This window comes from Neolamprologus multifasciatus, chromosome 10 (assembly GCF_963576455.1).
Source record: "Neolamprologus multifasciatus chromosome 10, fNeoMul1.2, whole genome shotgun sequence".
Taxonomy (NCBI): Eukaryota; Metazoa; Chordata; class Actinopteri; order Cichliformes; family Cichlidae; genus Neolamprologus; species Neolamprologus multifasciatus.
In genome coordinates this window covers 8,938,335-8,955,988 of record NC_140448.1, presented here as the reverse complement: position 1 = coordinate 8,955,988, position 17,654 = coordinate 8,938,335, and the positions used below count along the sequence as shown (strand labels likewise).

The 17,654-nt window shown below is 39.4% G+C and overlaps 2 protein-coding genes across 2 annotated transcripts in view; one reads left to right on the top strand and one right to left on the bottom strand.

Annotated features, from left to right (window-relative positions):
- Nucleotides 1–3,176, bottom strand: part of LOC146509569 (roundabout homolog 1-like) — a 98,097-nt gene extending 94,921 nt beyond the window's left edge. Inside the window, exon 1 of the mRNA XM_085173928.1 lies at nt 2,889–3,176. The gene's annotated coding sequence lies outside the window, so the exon portion shown is untranslated. The remainder of the gene's footprint in view (nt 1–2,888) is intronic.
- A 5,176-nt stretch (nt 3,177–8,352) lies between these two features.
- Nucleotides 8,353–17,358, top strand: LOC146509568 (protein phosphatase 1D-like). The gene is made up of 6 exons (XM_085175318.1): nt 8,353–9,043; nt 10,693–10,921; nt 12,972–13,096; nt 13,211–13,392; nt 13,629–13,856; nt 15,186–17,358. Exons 1-6 carry the CDS (start codon nt 8,527–8,529, stop codon nt 15,621–15,623), a joined length of 1,719 nt encoding a protein of 572 aa, XP_085031444.1. The 5' UTR covers nt 8,353–8,526; the 3' UTR covers nt 15,624–17,358.
- The last annotated feature ends 296 nt before the right edge of the window (nt 17,359–17,654 follow it).

Sequence of the window (17,654 nt, the reverse complement as noted above, 5' to 3'; positions counted from 1 at the left end):
TTCGTGTGCCAGCTGTGGCACAACACAAAGGAGTAAAAATTAGCTTAACACACCGATTTAGAATTTGAACAACTTGAATTGTTAAACGTGCAACCAAAAACGATCTAGCTTAAAACATCTCTGTTCCAATGAACTGTTTTACAAACTGTTAGTTTTATGTAGTTGTTTTTTATTTTTCTTTTATCCAGTTAATAGTTATTCACAGAGTCTTGCAAAACACTGTGTGCTAGACATATTTGTAGGTACTTCAAAGCTATCCTACTGTGATGGGCTCAGTATTCTGCAAATCTAGTAAAGATGCTGATGTCTCAAAAAGCGTGAGCCAGAAACAATAATATTTCATAGGAATAAAATATGAAATATGAATAACATTCATATTGAAATCTACTGCTAACATAATGAGCGAGGGAGATTTTTGCAGTATGCTGAATATTAAATGTGGGTGGTAATAAAAACATTGCACTGTTTAGCTTTATCCAACATCTGTTGGAGAATACTGAGGGGAATGGTAGAAAGTGGATGTATAAATCAAAATGTAATTTTAAAATATGCCAGCGGAAGAAAAATATGAATCAACCAGAAAAGGCATATAGGGTTATGCATAATATGCTGAAAACTCCATAGGAAAGAAAATCACACCAACAAATCTACAGTAAAAGCAAAGAGAGAGAGAGAGAGAGAGAAAGTTGCATTATGTAAAGATTAAAAGTATCTGTAATCATCATAATAGTACAATTCTACTGTATGTGAGAAGCATTTCAATAGCTTGCATTCTACTTTGTGTGACACTTTGATGATTTGATGATTTGATTACAGAGCTGCCCTTGCTGAAAGACAGTATCTACTAGGCTCATCTGCACAGGCTTTGAGCTAATGGGAAGAGAGTGCAGTCCACAGGAGATGGAAGTGCTGATGTCCCCTTCCGTTTTCTGCCTATTGGGAAATAATCACGGCTCACCATCTAACATATTGTCAATAAGATGCTGCAGACTAGAACTCCCCCTATACCCGAGCAGAGAGATCGAATACTGTAGAGTGCACTGGACCGTGAACAAAATCACTTTTCAACACCTCCCCACATACACACGCTCCCATCTTTTCAACCTCCAAAAATTTAATCCCATGTCCTCATGGAGACAGAAACGTGCAGTGCAATATGCTGCCAAGTGTACCGTGTCAAAAGGCGGAGTGTAGACACTTAGATACATAGAACGTCTGTCAAGAAACTATGGATACAAAATGCAAAGGAGACATATCCAATGCACCTTGCAGGACTCTACTGCATATGATTAATAAGTACTACGTAATTTTTACATGGTTTAACATCAAGCATATTTAAATCACTATGCACAGGTTGTGATGGTTGATCAGGACTTCTCCAGTGCAACAGCTCCAGGGTGCTAACTGAAAGCAGGGGGCACCACCAGGAAGTATGATTCGCTGACAATTTTGGAGTCTAAATCAAGGCCACAGTGGGTGGTATGTAAAGGAAGAGGCTCACGCTATTGAGTAGGAGAGGCTTAGATATTTGATGTACTCACAACACGCATCCCACCTGCATATATTAGTGTCACTCAGGTAAAGTCATACATCACATACTTTTACATTATACAGGGCTTACTGTTTTCTCGGGGAAAAACTAAGGAGTTCTGTGGAGTTCTTATCAACGCTTGGCAGTTACTGGTGACATATCAATGTCTTTTGGGGGAAATGGATGGTAGGGAGACAAATACAAGCTTTCATCACTGCCACTATAATGCATTAAGGGAGCTATCAGAGCAAGACAAAAGATATTAAAAGTATGAGAGGATATGTCTAGAGCTCCGTCAGGGTTCATAGTAACAAGTCACAGTCAGCTGAGTAGGCACTGTGGAGCAGGAACCACAGCAAGAAGATAACTGATGGTCCCAGGGAGCAGCCTCAAAGGGCATGACCCCAGAGGATGAATTACCCTGCATGTCAGGACCAAGAGTTTTCATAGTCCAAGATGTTCTTGGCTTCTATTAACAAATAATTATTAAAATATGGGTTATTTCTGTGGATTTATTGGATTCGTAGCAGTAAAAATGTAATCAAGAATTTAGATTTTATCAAGAAAACAACAAATAAATTACAGCAACGAGTACTTGATACAGCACAAGCACAGATCAAGAGATTTCAAGGGAAATACATACACTAATTCCACTCAGTGTGACAACTGTTAATTTTCAGTGGGTAGTACAGCATGCTCATCATAATTCTGTTTACCTTAATTTGGCTGGGAAAGTCATTTAAAAGCAACTTTTAAAATGCATATAAATAAACAAAAACTACCAAATTAAGAGAAGCTGGAACGTATGAGTTATTCTTTTGAATTCTAGCATAATTAAATTGCACACATTCACAGCCAAATGCATCTAGAACCACCAACGTATTTTTAGAACTAGAAATCAAAGGGGTTCTCTTAAAGGGCTGTTATGTCTTTTTAAAATTTGCATGGGTTATTTTTGGTCTGACATCATTCAAATCCACTAGGATTACAGTATAGACTAGCATTTTATTATCTAAGACCTAATAACAAAGGTGAAAAATTATGATTGAGCTATTATTTAAGATGTAATGTGAAGTAGATTGCAAATTGTAGAATCATTCAATGATGATTTACTAATAATCAGAACACATTTAAAGAATGAAAAAAAAGGTTAAGGTTTACAGGTACGCTATAGCATTACTGCCTACATGAACAACTTTCAGCACTACACCACGTGGACTGTCTGTGCGTGTAAGTCTAAATTAATTGAAAAAGGATTCAGTTGCCTTTGAAGCCACCTATGCCAAAAAAACTGCACTAACAGCAGCAAAATTACTAAGCAATGAGTAATATGAATGAGTACAACTTTACAACTTACCCCTCCAGGTTATTCCTCAAGTATTACTGGTTCATTTTTCCCAGTGAAGCCAAGTCTCTGCCACTGTGTGTTGTTGAGGCACGCAAGTAGCCCACAATGAAAGCAGAAAGAAAAAGAAAAAGAGGGTTCATTTTAGACGTGTGTAAAAAAATTTTTTTTAAAAAGGTGGTGGTGGGGGTTAAAAGAGGGATCCTATGCTGGAGGAAGAGCCTAAATAATCCATCTGTGATCTAGGAGACGCTATCAGTTGGGGTGAATACAAATCACAGACCTACCTCTGCAGCAACCTAGGTCCAATATCCTCAGGGTCCTAAGGCTACACTCTAACAGTTTATTCTTACAGATGAGGACTAACACCCCACACATTCAAGGACATTAGAAACTGTTCAACTAAAATAAAATAATATTTTTGGTCTTATTTTCTGGGATTATTAAAAAGAGAAGGAAATATATTCTTGTATTCAGAAATACCAGTGCTTTATTTTGCACTCAACTCTAAATGAATGTGCATTTTATTAATTTTACTGCATCTGTGCTCAACACCACCCTCTCATTTCTTACAAAAACGATTATATCGCAACTGTTTATGTATAGCAGAAAGCTCTGTCATCTTGGATGATTTGGCACAATTTGGAAACAAGTGCATTTGTGTATACCTGTTCGATAAAGATGCATAGTTCAGGATACCTGCAAAGAACCATGGTGTGTTGTTGCAATGTGGAGAAACAGCCTTGCTTTGTGGCTCACAATCTGCAAAAAGTATCCCACAGGGTATCCACGTTTACCTGCAGCAAAACCAGCCTGCGTCTCTTGCCGGTGCTCTCAGTGAGTGAAATTGAAATGCTTTTTTCTTCTTTCTCATTTCTATTCAGCTATACACGTTGAGGGGGGTGGTTCGAACCTGAAGATGCATAGGTCACAAAGCAGGAAAATACCCAATTCATCATAGAGATAACAAAGACAAACACATTCTCACCTATAGAAATTTTAGAGGTTTTGAGGCCACCTGATTCGCATGACTATTAAGCTCTGCCCTTTTCTATTGTCTCCCACCATACACTTCTGTGTGATTTTCATTTTTCAGAAACACGTCACCTGTGCAGCAGCAGCAACTGGCTTTATGTTATTTTAATGAGGGCAATGTCGACTGATAAATGCATCTTCTTGTGTGAAATGATGTTGTTTAACAAAAGAAATTGATCCGCAGGATTATTGAACAGCTATGTGTCATACCGGATTCAGCAACAGTAAATCAGCAGGATTAAGCTAACATGTGCAATGCACTGTAGATTCAAGTACACACCACATATAATAACAGCTTTTAAGTGCTCTTACAAAAAAAAAGATGGGGAACCGTACATAGTCTGATGCTGCAATGAAGGAATGTCAGGGCATGTGACCCAAAGCCTTTTTCTTTTCAACTGCACTCTTATCATCAGCACTTTTATCGAAATCCTTCATCTAACTCGGCAGTGCAGCTTTGAATTAACCTCAAGTCAATATCACGGTCATCGATCTAACAGGAGCAGACCTGTGAGTGTGACAGTGGAAAGATAATCAAAAGGAAACATGGCTGTATCTGGCAGGAATGCTGCTTCGGTGATTAGAATGACCAGGCTGCTTGCAGTTTGAACCCGAGGTGGAATCAACAAAAGAGAGGCCGTGTGGAGAAGCTGATCATAGAGCAAAATATTTGTATTTTAATGAATGCAAATGACTGCCACAACCCTGTTTATGTCTATTAAGTGTTCGGCTGATAAAAATGAACACAATCTGGTGTTTGAGCTCCTCGTCACCTTTATAATAGCTATCATTCTTGTTATTGTTTTTGATATCACTCATTATCGTAAACTTCTAGCCGTTACTTGACAGAGCTGCGTGTGCCGATGCAAATGTTCAATGCACTCAGATCAGATATTAAATCATTGTTAACCCAACAGCTTTATGGTACAAAGTCTGTGCGATGTCCAGTTGTTCATACCTACGTGAGAGGTATTTATATAATGCAGTATTTTGTGGTAATGATAAAGTAAGTTTTCTGGAGTTCTTCTGTGAAAACAGCAATAGCTGCACAAATTACTTTGAAGAGAAAAAGGTGCATTATTCCAGAAAAAGCACTATGTTGTGAATGATATCCTCTTGCATTTTGTTCGATCTAAGTTATTTATTTAAAGCTATTACTAAATGAAGGAAACAGCTAATCGTAATGCTAATGAAATTTGTATCCGCATTAGCTGTGTGGTAGTGCATTTCATTTGCATTTGCAGACACAGATGAAATGCGCCACTGCATATTTCTCAAAGCAGAAGCGAAACCTCCTAGAATCTCAAATTCATTTAAATTCTCAGTATCAAGTTCCATGAGGTTAGTCACACAGCAATGATGAAGAACTATATCAACGTTTGTGAAATTTGGCAACAGGCTTTTTCCTGAAGGGCTTGAGAAACATGTTGACGTTTGGTCCTAGCCTTTTTGGCATCTTTCATTCTTAATTGTTTTGTCTTTCCTTTGCTGGGTTTTTTTTTTCTTCGTTGTGAACGTGTCACATAGACAAAGCATACATTTAAGGTCTAGTGATTTCTACATTATCTATTTACTTACCTTGGACAACTTGTACTTATACTACAAAGTGATGTGTAAATACATTTCTTCGGTAAGATTGCTCACATTCTTTCACATTCAGTTTAACTGTGATTTGCTCATATCAAATAATGACCAATGACTATATTAGCATACATTTATATGGTAATATTTGAGTCCTTTTTCCTTTACCCTCTTTGGTTGGCCTGACTGACACTTTAGTATCTACTCTGTGCGAAAACCAAAAGAAAAAAAAGAAGAAGCTATTTTTATGGATGGACTATTATACAAGAGCTGCACAGGGAATCTGTGAGAATGCAATCCAGGTGTCATTGCCCCTTGGTAATCTCTCTCGTCTTCAGGAATTCATTTTCTCAGCAGCTTCACTTGAAAATGACATTCTGACACCATTTACATGGAAATCACTTTGCCTCTTCATCTGTAATAGTGGTCTATACGCAGACAGGACCTCTCTGAGGGCTGGACTATTAATGGACATAAACAAGGAAGAAAGAAAGAAAGAAAGAAAGAAAGAAAGAAAGAAAGAAAGAAAGAAAGAAAGAAAGAAAGAAAGAAAGAAAGAAAGAAAGAAAGAAAGAAAGAAAGAAAGAAAGAAAAAGAAGAAAGAAAATTGGGTGTATACTAAAACCTGGGTTTTCTGGGTTAAAGTCAAGGTCAAAGCTTTAGGTATTAAGGGATAAAGCAGCAGAAGAGACTCTGAGAGAAAGCATAATGTTGGAAATTCCTTTTTCTCCACTTAAACCTGGATCCTCTCTTTCCCCTTCCCCCTCTCTCGCATGCACGGACACACACATGTGGACAGGAATACATACCCACATTAAAAAGAGACATAAAGATTTCCCCCTAAAGTGCAAACATCCACCACAAAGCTCACATCTAAGCACTTGTTGAAAATGCATATAGTCTATGTTTCAGTGCCTTGTTAGATTGCAGTAAGACATGTTTGAATGCAAGATTTTCTTTTCCTTTCGTGTTTATATCAAATATTTCTCCATGATCATATCACAAATTAAACCAATATTTAAAAATGTCAATATTCCAAAAGAAATAAGGCCTGTGAGGTGGGATAAGAGTAAAACAATCGACACATCTCTCAGGCTTCAGAAAGCCACAAAGCCAATCTATTGTTTGCTTCTCCATGCTTGCTGCAAAACTGCTGCATGCATGCACAGTAGCACCTGTGACCTCAAACTTGAATGTTTGCTTAGACATTCACATTAAACATGCACTATAGCCAGAGTCAATGATGAGATTACCAAATCATAAATAACTGTGTATCTGGTTTACTTGTAGCAAGACAGGGAATGTGGAAGCACCTTTTATATGAAGAACAACAAAACCATGATAGTCCTACCATGACACATAAGATCAAATATTTTCTTTTCTTATATTAAATGAAAGTATACATTATATGCTTTGAAATCTTTGAATATGAGAGAAAAGGTTAAAAAAAGGGATAGTTTATTTGGCTGGATTAACACTGCCTCCACCTGGCATTACTGTAACACTACTCGAAGTGCTCATAAAGCCACCACAGCTTTGGAGTAAGAAGTCCTAAACTTTGTACATTATTTCATGTGGTGTGTTTTAATGAAATCTGTGGTTTTATTTTACAACATGATCAATCTCCATTGCCAGGAAAGACTAAGTGCTACGCAAGAAACGAGCATTATGCCAGTAAATGTCTACTATGACCAAAATTATAATACTATCGACAAACACTCGCAGTAATAAGCTCTCTGTAAGAAGCATCTCCACAGTGGGTTTTTACATTAATGTTTTCATTACCCAAGCAATGAAAAAAAGCTTATAGAGATAACAAGACCAGCGCACACCTCCACACTATCTGGAATGTGTTGGAGATTTCTGTCCAGCAGTTGTAGCTTTGTGTGAGCACAAACATTGTTTCTCATAGCACAATTTATACACAATGCTAGGATACTGGAACAACTGCTAGCTTAGTCATGATAAATTTGTGTAATTTGAGGTATTGAGTATGAAGGGAAAATAACTAAATCAATCAATAAAAACACAGTTAAATTCAGTTTCCAATACATTTTTAGTTTTCAATAGATTTCCAAATCACAAGAACAGTCGACTAAAGGTGCTTTATACTGTAAGATAAAGACAGTACAGCCTACAGTAATAGTGAGAACAACCCAACAGTCAGATGAACCCCTATGAACAACAACTTGGTGACAGTGGAAAGGAAAAACTCATTTTTAACAGGAAGCAAAGCGGGGTGGAACCATGGAGGGAGACAAAACAATTTTTTTAAAAACTTTTTTATCTATTTCTTTATTTTTTTGTAGAGTATCTCTAGTACTATAAGCTTTTGTTACAGCCACCATCAAATTATGTGCAGTTAATACTTAACTAGTTTGAGTGGGATACAGTTATTTTAGTAAGTAATTTTTGTGTGAACTGGAAACCTTTACCTTGAAAAGCACAAGGTTTTTTGGCTTTATTTCAGATCGGTTTTTCATAACTGAGACCAAAACCTTGCATAACTTCCAGTTATGTTTAAATGTCTTTTCCCAATTTATAGAAACTGAAGTTTCTGAACACATAGTCACTGATAGTCCGGTTATATAAATAAAATAAATTAAATTAATAAATAATGTTTAATAAGTCTACTTTTTTGCCATCTTAGGGTGATTTTCTACAGCCAAATAAAGAGTCGGATTTTGAAAATTATTTATTGTTACCACTATAATACCAAAGCAAATGTTTCAGGTGTAATATAACATGAGCTTGTCGTTGCAAGGTTTTCGAGCTGCCATGAAGGCAGCACGACAGGCGGGAGTGCCAAGCGAAGTGTCTGAGTTGATGCATTTAAAGAGAGAGAGGGAGAGAGCGAGTAAAGCGACGTCATTACGTACAGCGGGACGTCGCTGAGAAGATAAACAAAAAAGACAGGAAGCCTTCGGCTACACAATCGCGGCAAAATCGGTTTAAAATTTTAGCTTGGAGCTGCAGTTCGCAACTACATGCAGCCTTTTATTGCTTAGGTACGTGCCACACGGAGTTCACAGTCATGGACGACGCAATGATATTCCGTATGAGTGCATTTTCCGAGCAAGGGGGGAGAAAATACATGGAGGATGTTGTCGAGATAAGACTCGAGTACGAGCCGACGCCGACGCCAGCCGAAGATTATCCAAATTCTCAGAGACACGGGGGACCGGGGAAAGCGGAAAGTGAAGCTATCAAACAGACTCAGAGTGAGACCCACGGACACGAGGTTTCCGCCGAGTCGAGTCCAGCTACTGCAGCGTGGACAGAGAGTTTATCAGACGGGAATAGCGGCAACATCAGTGCACCAACATCAGACCAAAAAGACGCGGAAAATCTAGTTGATACTCGAAGGTCCGTGGCGTTTTTCGCCGTCTTCGATGGCCACGGGGGCCGAGAAGCAGCACATTTCGCCAGGGAGAATCTGTGGGGTCTGCTGAAAAGGCAACGGGGGTTTTGGTCGAAGGATCACAGCGAAGTGTGTACCGCTCTACGGAAAGGCTTCATCGCTTGCCACCACGCAATGTGGAAAGAGCTACGTGAGTCATCCAAGTTATCTAACTTGCACTTTATTCCCTCATATTTTTTCGCTTGTGATCTTTATTGCAGCACGACGGGCGTAAAATCTAACAATTACGAGTATCGACATCTTAGATGGCAAAATGCTGTCACGTGAGGCAGCATCCCACTCAGCTGGTTGCTCCCCCGACGGCCAATCCCGTTACAATGAACAGCGAGCTGTCATCTGACCTCGACTCAGCCTTCGAGGCTGTCACAATATGATGTTGATATGATAGGATGCAAAGACATTAATTGATTGGATTGGATTTATATAGGGCTTTTCAAGGCACCTAAAGCGCTTTACAATGCCACTATTTATTCACTCTCACATTCACACACTGGTGGAGGCAAGCTACAGTTGTAGCCACAGCTGCCCTGGGGCAGACTGACAGAAGCGAGGCTGCCATATCGCGCCATCGGTCCCTCTGGCCAACACCAGTAGGCGGAAGGGTAAAGTGTCTTGCCCAAGGACACAACGACCAGGACAGAGAGCCCGGGGTTCGAACCGGCGACCTTCCGGTTACAGATGAGCTTCCCAACCCCCTGAGCCCGGTCGCCAAAGACATTAATGATTAAAACGCAGGGAAAATACTGTTTTAGAGATTATTTTTTCTGAGAACTTTGAAGAAAATATCCATAGTTTCATTATTTTTGATAAATGGAATGAAATGCAATTAACCACGAGTCAATGTTCAGTCTTTCCCAAATAGCATGGGACTGCGGGTTTTAAAGTATATATGGTAACATGAGCTTTATGGGACTGGATTTTTTAAAAGTGAAAAAACAGTGTTTTTTCCTGTGGTTTCCCTAAAGGTTATAAGGCAGTGTAGAGGTTTTTATAAAATTTTATTTCGGGGTTCAAAAGTGAACATATGCCTCTCACGCTTATGCAAGCTGACCTTGTAATTTTTCTTTTTATGTGGTAGGCTGTTTTAGATATGAGCTTTCCAACTGTGATTCTGCCTAGATTTCTAATTCAGTTTCTTTTTTTGTTTTTCGATGCAGGGAAAAAGCAGGCCTGTATTTTTCTGTTTCTTTGTTGTTTTACAGTCAATGCATCTGTTTTTATTATCATACAATATTGACAAAAAGAAAAAAATACTCTTGTGTGTGACTTATGCAGGGAGCAGCTCCATTGGTAAGAGTTTAACATCATTATTTTCCAGTGCAACTTTAGGGGAAACAAACAAAACATATACCAACATTGATAATGGGAATCAATGAACTCAATTATCATTGGACCATTTGAAACCACTTCCCTTTAGTTCTGATAGTGCTAACACCTTTATTGGATCAGCTTTTTAACTCACTGAAGCTTCATTTAGACTTGTGAATCTCTGTAGAGCCAACGGCATAACCTACATCAGCTTAAGGTTTTTATTTACAACTTATCTAAGGCATAGATTTAACACACAAACAGAAATCCACTGTTAATCCTTGCATTCGTTATAATTCTATGCTTCATAGGTCTGGAGTAAGTTTCTAAGTATCATATTCATAATGTTAATGTAACTTCTGCTTACCTTTTAATGTACCATGTCTTGTTATATTGGTACGCTTGTCTAGAATTTTTGCTAAGTGGTCTCAGAAAGCTGACTTACATTTGACTTTTCTTTTCCCCTTACAGCTGAGTGGCCAAAGACTATTACCGGGCTGCCCAGTACATCGGGCACCACAGCTAGTGTCATTGTCATCCGTGGGGTTCACATGTATGTTGCCCACGTAGGGGATTCAGCTGTAGTGGTTGGAGTGAAAGAAAATGACTCTGACATCACGCTCCAGGCACTTGAAGTAACACAAGACCATAAACCTGAACTCCCTAAAGAGAAGGAAAGAATTGAACGACTTGGTGGCAGGTGAGTCATGAACAGAACCTCAGAGAACTTCTTCTGTGAGGAACTTGTCAAGACTACAGAGTTAGAGGCTCTGTCAGATAGTCAAATAATAAATGTAAAGTGGCTCTCGCTCAGGAGGTAGAGCAGGTCACCTAGTAATCAGACGGTTAGTGGTTCTATCCCCGTCTGCTCCAGTCTGCTAGCGTAGAAAAGCGCTATATAAGAACCAGCCCATTTACCATTCAAATCCAGGCATTTGTTCAGTTCCAGCATTGCTGATCTTCTGTCAAGCTTAAATGTCTTTTGGATAACTTGTCCATGTATTAAACACCTTTTGTTACCAATGTCTGAAAATATTTTAATGTCTCAGTGGGTGGCGTCTTATACCTTTAAGCCACATGTAATGGTTGAAGGTTGGCTTCTCAGTGGAAGTTCAAAAGCTGTCTTGATTATGCTTGTTCGTAAACTGGTTAATGATAATGCAGAAAAGGAGTCCGTTAATCATGAAATAAACATAACCAAGTGTGCTTGGTCCCAGCATAAAATAGAATCCATTTAGCATTTTTCAAGTGGGAACTTTAGAAACCTAGCCTGCTAAGGCTAGCTAGCTACTCCTTCGGCTATTGAGCAATTTGCATTGGTTGCATATTAGATAATATTACTTAGCATTAACCAGATGATAAACAGTGTTATTGTAACCTTTCAGATAAATATGGGTATGGCTATTTCGTCCAAACTCTTGAGACTGAACTGATACATCAGCTTGGGATTTCTCAAATCAATTTTTCTAACTTTAGCTAGCATTTCTCATAATACTGACTACACTAAGCAGACATTCTATTAGGTACACCTAGTTGGTAGTGGACTGGAGCCACTTTCACCATCAGAACTGAAAAAAATCTTCATGGTATAGATTCAGCAACCAAACATTCCTCAGACATTTCGGTCCTTGTTTACAAGATGAGCATCACAAGTTCAGCCATAAGCATCTAGATACATTGTTCTAAAGGGACTGACATGTTCATCAACGATATTCAGGTTGTCTGTGGTGTTTAAAGGATGCTCACTTGGCACTAAAGGGCGCAAAGTGTACCACAAAAACTTCCCCCACACACTATTGCACCACCAGGCCATGGTTTAGTGTTGTTTACATCAGATTCTGACCCTGACATCCATGGGTTGCAGGAGAAATCAAGGCTCTTCCAATCTTTTCTTGTTCAGTTTTGCTGAGCCCAGTGAACTGTAGCCTCAGTTTCCTGAGGCTTCTTAGCTCACAGGACTGTCACCGGGTGTGGTCTTGTGCTGCTGTAGCCCATCTACTTCAGAGTTCAGTGTGTGGTCGATTTAGAACTGCTCTTCTGCATCATCTTCTTCTACCTTCGTTGTAACCAGTGGTTATTTGAGTTAGTGTTGTCTTCCTATTAGTTTGACACAGTTTGGCCCTTTTTTGACACCAACAAGGCATTTTTGACCTAGTGAACTGCAGCTTGCTGGATTTTTTTTCTTCTTTTTTGGGGAGGGACCTCTGTATAAACCCTAGAGATAGTTGTGTGTGTGTGATCCTAGTAGATCAGCAGTTCCCAAAATACTCAGACAGCACCAAAAACGCCGCCATGTTCAAAGTTACTTAAATCACCTTTCTTCCCCATTCTGAAGGTTGGTTTGAAATTCATCAGTTCGTGTTGAGCATGTCTACATGCCTTAAACATATTGCGTTGGTACTATGTGACTGACTGATCAGATATTTGCATTAACACTCAGCTGAACAGGTGTTCCTAACATACTGGACAATGGGTGCATCTATAGCTATCTATCTACAGTAATAGTCAGAGGATGTTTGGCCAGCAAGTTGGAACTAACTAGATGTGTTTTTTTTTTTTTTATCATGCCCAAATCAGCCTAACTGGCATTGTGCAGGATTATATCTATCAACACTGTGTGAACACAAGCTGCAATTAACTGCAAGCAGTAGAATGATGACTGCAGTTCACTTGATGTGTGCAGGTGTCATTAATAACAATGATTTTGAGCAAAACCTTGTATTGAAGCGTTTCTTTGTTTTATTTTGTAGTGTAATGAAAAAATCTGGGGTGAACCGTGTTGTGTGGAAGAGGCCCAGGCTGACCCATAATGGCCCTGTGAGGAGGAGTACAGTCATTGACCAGATCCCTTTCCTGGCTGTAGCCCGATCCCTTGGTGAGAAATTTAACTCTTTATTTATGAGATGTTTAAATGTAAGTGCACGATGTGAGTAATGGCCTTTTTAAAAAAATCTATTCCCACTAATTATAATTTCTTGTGTGTTGACAGGTGACCTCTGGAGCTATGATTTCTACAGTGGAGAGTTTGTGGTTTCTCCTGAGCCTGATACCACCGTGATGACCCTTGACCCCAAACGGCATCGCTACATTATTCTCGGCAGTGATGGACTGTGGAACATGATGCCACCCAAGAATGCTGTTAATATGTGTTATAGTCACGACAAAATGGTGGTACGTAATAGTACCATTTTAATATTTTTACGTTATGTTTACATGCAGTATAGAAAGTGGTTTGGAATTTAAAACGGTCACAACGTTTCTTAAGGTAGATGCCTGCTGTACTTATTAGAGTGGGGCAGTTTTGAATTGATTTTCACACTTTCACCTCAAGTAAACACAATTTCAATTAAAGTGGTATCACTGGAAACCTGAAAACATTGATTCTCTTTATCTGTTAATTTATTAAGGGGCCAAAGGGAATGTCTTGTGCCCGCCGGCTGGGATGCACAGCTCTGTTGTTTTGGAAGGAACGCATGCTCCGTGCAGATAATACGACAGTGATCGTCCTAGCCCTACAGGAACGCGGTGGCCCACCTATCCCTATGCATCGAGATGAGATTGTTGTCGACATGGCTACAGGAATTGACCACGTTCCTGGCCCAGGGACAACTTATAACACATGTGAGGTCCCAAAGGTCAGTGCCCTAGCTTTTCTTTAGCCTTTTCCTTTTGCTCCGTTTCCATTAAAATATATACACAGTGTGTTCACAGTGTGTGTTTGTCTTTGGCTATTCACTGTATTGTCCTCTATATATATATATTTCAGTCCATTTTTTTTTAATTATCATTTTAATACTTTCACCAGTTGGAATATGATTATTGGTAAACACCTAGAGAAATTAGCCAAAGGTCACACAACCAGTTTCCATCAGAAGACCGATGGTTTACCAAATCACTTTTTGTTTTCGGGGCCCAACAGGCGGAGCATGTGGATGGCATGTTTTATGAAGAAGATGAGGTATTTGGAGAAGAACATGAGGGATGGACATGCCTGGAGTGGTAGTGAGGTGACTGACTCAGTAATGAAAATGTGTCAAAAATGATTAGCCCATGATTTGCCCTTCTCAAGATCCAGGCTGGTCTTACTGAATCTGATAGGAAAACGCAGCTGTTTGGATCAAAGGATGACCGCATCTCTGTTCAACCGGTTAAGCTAATTTGTTCTGAAATACTGGTATTATTACCTCCAATGTAGCGCTTTTGTTTATTTAAATCTGTTCATTGGTATTTACCAGAACATTACTGACAAATGAGCACCAGTGGTGGGAGACGGTGAAACGGCTGCTGTTCTCAGATTATTCCCAGGTTGCACTGGCACAACAGCTGGCATCAGTCTAGGAATTGTGTTACAAGTTTCTGTCAAAGATCTTATTTAAAATGTCAAATTTTTCAGTGTTTATTGACGCCAGTGCCTTTAGCATCCTTAAAGTCAAGAAGACGGTAACCCTGATGATGAGTTTATGATATGAGCGCTTTTACACATACTCTGAACTGCAGCTCATCTAATGCTGTGAGATGGCATTGGGAGAGTATATTTACACTTCCAGAGAAGATGATCATTGTTAACGATGACCAGTTTATTTAGGCGGACAGATGGACGACGGGAATTTTTAGGACTGCATTTACTCACCTTTATCATTCTTTCAGATGCCAGTCATATATCGATATTTACTGTTTGCATCAATTGCACATTTATCACATGTGCATGCAATACACATAAAACTCAGTGTAGATTCATTTTTATATCTCTGAGTTTGTCTCCATGTCTCCATTCATATAATATAGCTTCCATGGGTCCATCTCATTTTTAGTCGTAAGTTATTAAATGGCAAATTTTTGTTTGTTTTGTTTATTCTTGACAACTGTGTTTGGATTTCAAAATAAAAGAATGTGTACTTAGTTTTTGGAATTCTATTTAATCACTCAATAATAATGCTAACTTTTTAATTTTCGCTTTATTTCAGTGGAGTGGCGAACCACTGAATGTTCCCTCGCCTTTCAAAGAAAGTTCCACAACTCTGGAGCAGGCATTTGGGTTTTACGAAGCCGCTTTCTGTGCGACCACACAGCTCTTACCCGACATCGACTCCGTCGGGGACGCGCTGCCCCCTTCAGACGATTCAGCCAATGTTTTTGAAAAGCAAGACTCGACCACGCAGATGGACTGTGCTACTTCCCCTCCGCCAATAAAAAGGTCTCGCCGCTGTTCGCACGTCTCCCCAGAACTCAAAGGTCCTCATCGTCGGCTCGGCCGGCCCCCCAACAAAGGTTTGTCCCCAAAGACGCCTCACGGCGAGCCGGAAAACGAACAGTCCCTTCAAACTCAAAGCAGAGAAAGAAGCTCCTCTGAGGAACGCAGCATCCTTTCACAGCACCACAACGCTGCCTTGTGCGTGTGCTGAATCCGGTCTCATACACAAGGTGGTTTGTGGCCGCGACGCTGAACTAATGAACTAATGATGTGCACATGTGACTTTGAACCAGGTGTGCCACAGGCCTATTCCTAAATGTATAATTTTACTACAAAGTCCTTTTTTTTTCTTTTGTAAATATATCAGATATTGTGAATATGTTATTCCTTTATATTTTTTTTGCCCCCACTTTGTGTTTGAGTTTTGATTTGCCCTGTTTACGCTACCGAGTGTCATACTTTTAAGTTTGTACAATATATTCAGAAGCCAGCTAATGGGAGATCAGAAAATCTGGCACAACATCAGTTCAGCAGAACTGTTAAGCATGTGATCCTCGAGATTTTTAATCAACTATTCATGAACTATTGTAGATTGGGTTTTTTTTTGTTGTTGTTGTTTTTAACTTGGTGGATGGTATTACATGCTAGCCTTTGTTTGACTAGATTTAATATTTCACATCAGTTGTTTGGATCCCTGCTGAGTTTAAATGTGCTACTGACTCAGCATCTGGAAAGGGTTCAGAGCCAGTTCACATCAAATGGGGAGGCTCAGGTTCTGTGTATTCACTTGGAGAGATGCCTCTAGTACTTGTTCTTTAGGGTTCAAGCAACAGGTGTGAGGAAATTATGCAGGTTCCGGGTTTTAATCTGTATTAATTATGTGCTGTTATGATCACAGCTTTTACTCATATGATTGATGAATTTCATGCATAGCTTGTGTTGTGTTAAAAGCTAACTTCACACAGATTACATGTTCTCATAATAGTTTGTACTTGTTTGTACACAATTTGAGTGAAATGGTCATTTACTGTTTTAAAGTTCTTTTTTTCATTTTTGGGTTTTCCTATTGTTCTGTTCCACTCGCCTTAATTTATTTTTATTTATCATTTGGCCAATTGAATGACACTTTTGGACCTCTTTACAACTTTAATTAATAAAGGCAGCAAAAGAGGTTATTGACTCGAACGGGTGTCTACGTATTGGAAAAGCCAAGCACACTACCTGTCCACTAGGCACTAACTAACAACTTCAACATGTCTTCCTCTTTGTTGTTCTATACTGTATTCTTTTTGTATGCATGGTTTTGCATCCGCAGCTTGTTTGACTCTGCGAAGGCAACACTTTATGTTCCGTGAGTTGACTACATTAAGTGCCCGATTCGTGGTGTTGTGTTTATACGGCAGCTCAGCAAAAGTCCCGGCTCATTCGTTGCCTTCTTTTTCCATTTTAAAATGTCATGGATGCCTTAGCACAGCCGAGTCCGACGTGCTCTTCACATTATTTTACATATTCGGGAACCGAACTGGTGACAATCTCTGTGGCCCGGCCTCGAACGCCACGCACCTTCAGTTAGTCTAATTCTACCATTTGCACTGCATCACACTAAATCTGCTCTGCGTGGTTAATATTTTGTTCCTGTTACTTTGAGCGGTTTGTTCGTTTTTGTACGGTGCGTCAATATGCAATAGAAGTTTGTACAGTACATCATTATGCAAAGTAATGGGGGTGTTTCAGGAGTCTGGCATGCTCAGATCTATTCCATGTGTTGTGACGTGTCCAGATGGGTGTTAATGGGCATGTGGTGTGTTATGACAAATTAAAATGCTTTGGTCTGACTTTGTATCCAAATGCTGCCGGTTTTCAAGATTTGACTGTGTAAGTTACAGACTTTGAAAGTTGACTGGGTATAAAGTGTTTGCGTGTTGTAATAAAGTTCTCATTTTTCACACAGCGTCATCATTCAATAGTTTCCCAACTTTGATAACTAGATTAGCTGTTCGGTAAAGCTGCTTAATCAGTAGACTTTTGTGCACAGTATATAGTCTTGAGTTAGCGTGGCGCTGAGATATACTGTAGAGCAGCGGTCCCCAACCATTTTTGCGCCACGGACCGGTTTATGCCCGACATTATTTTCACGGACCGGCCTTTAAGGTGTCGCGGATAAATACAACAAAATAAAACTAGTACCGGTACCGGAAAAAGGAAGATTTATTCATAACACACGTGAAAAGACCAAGGAAAA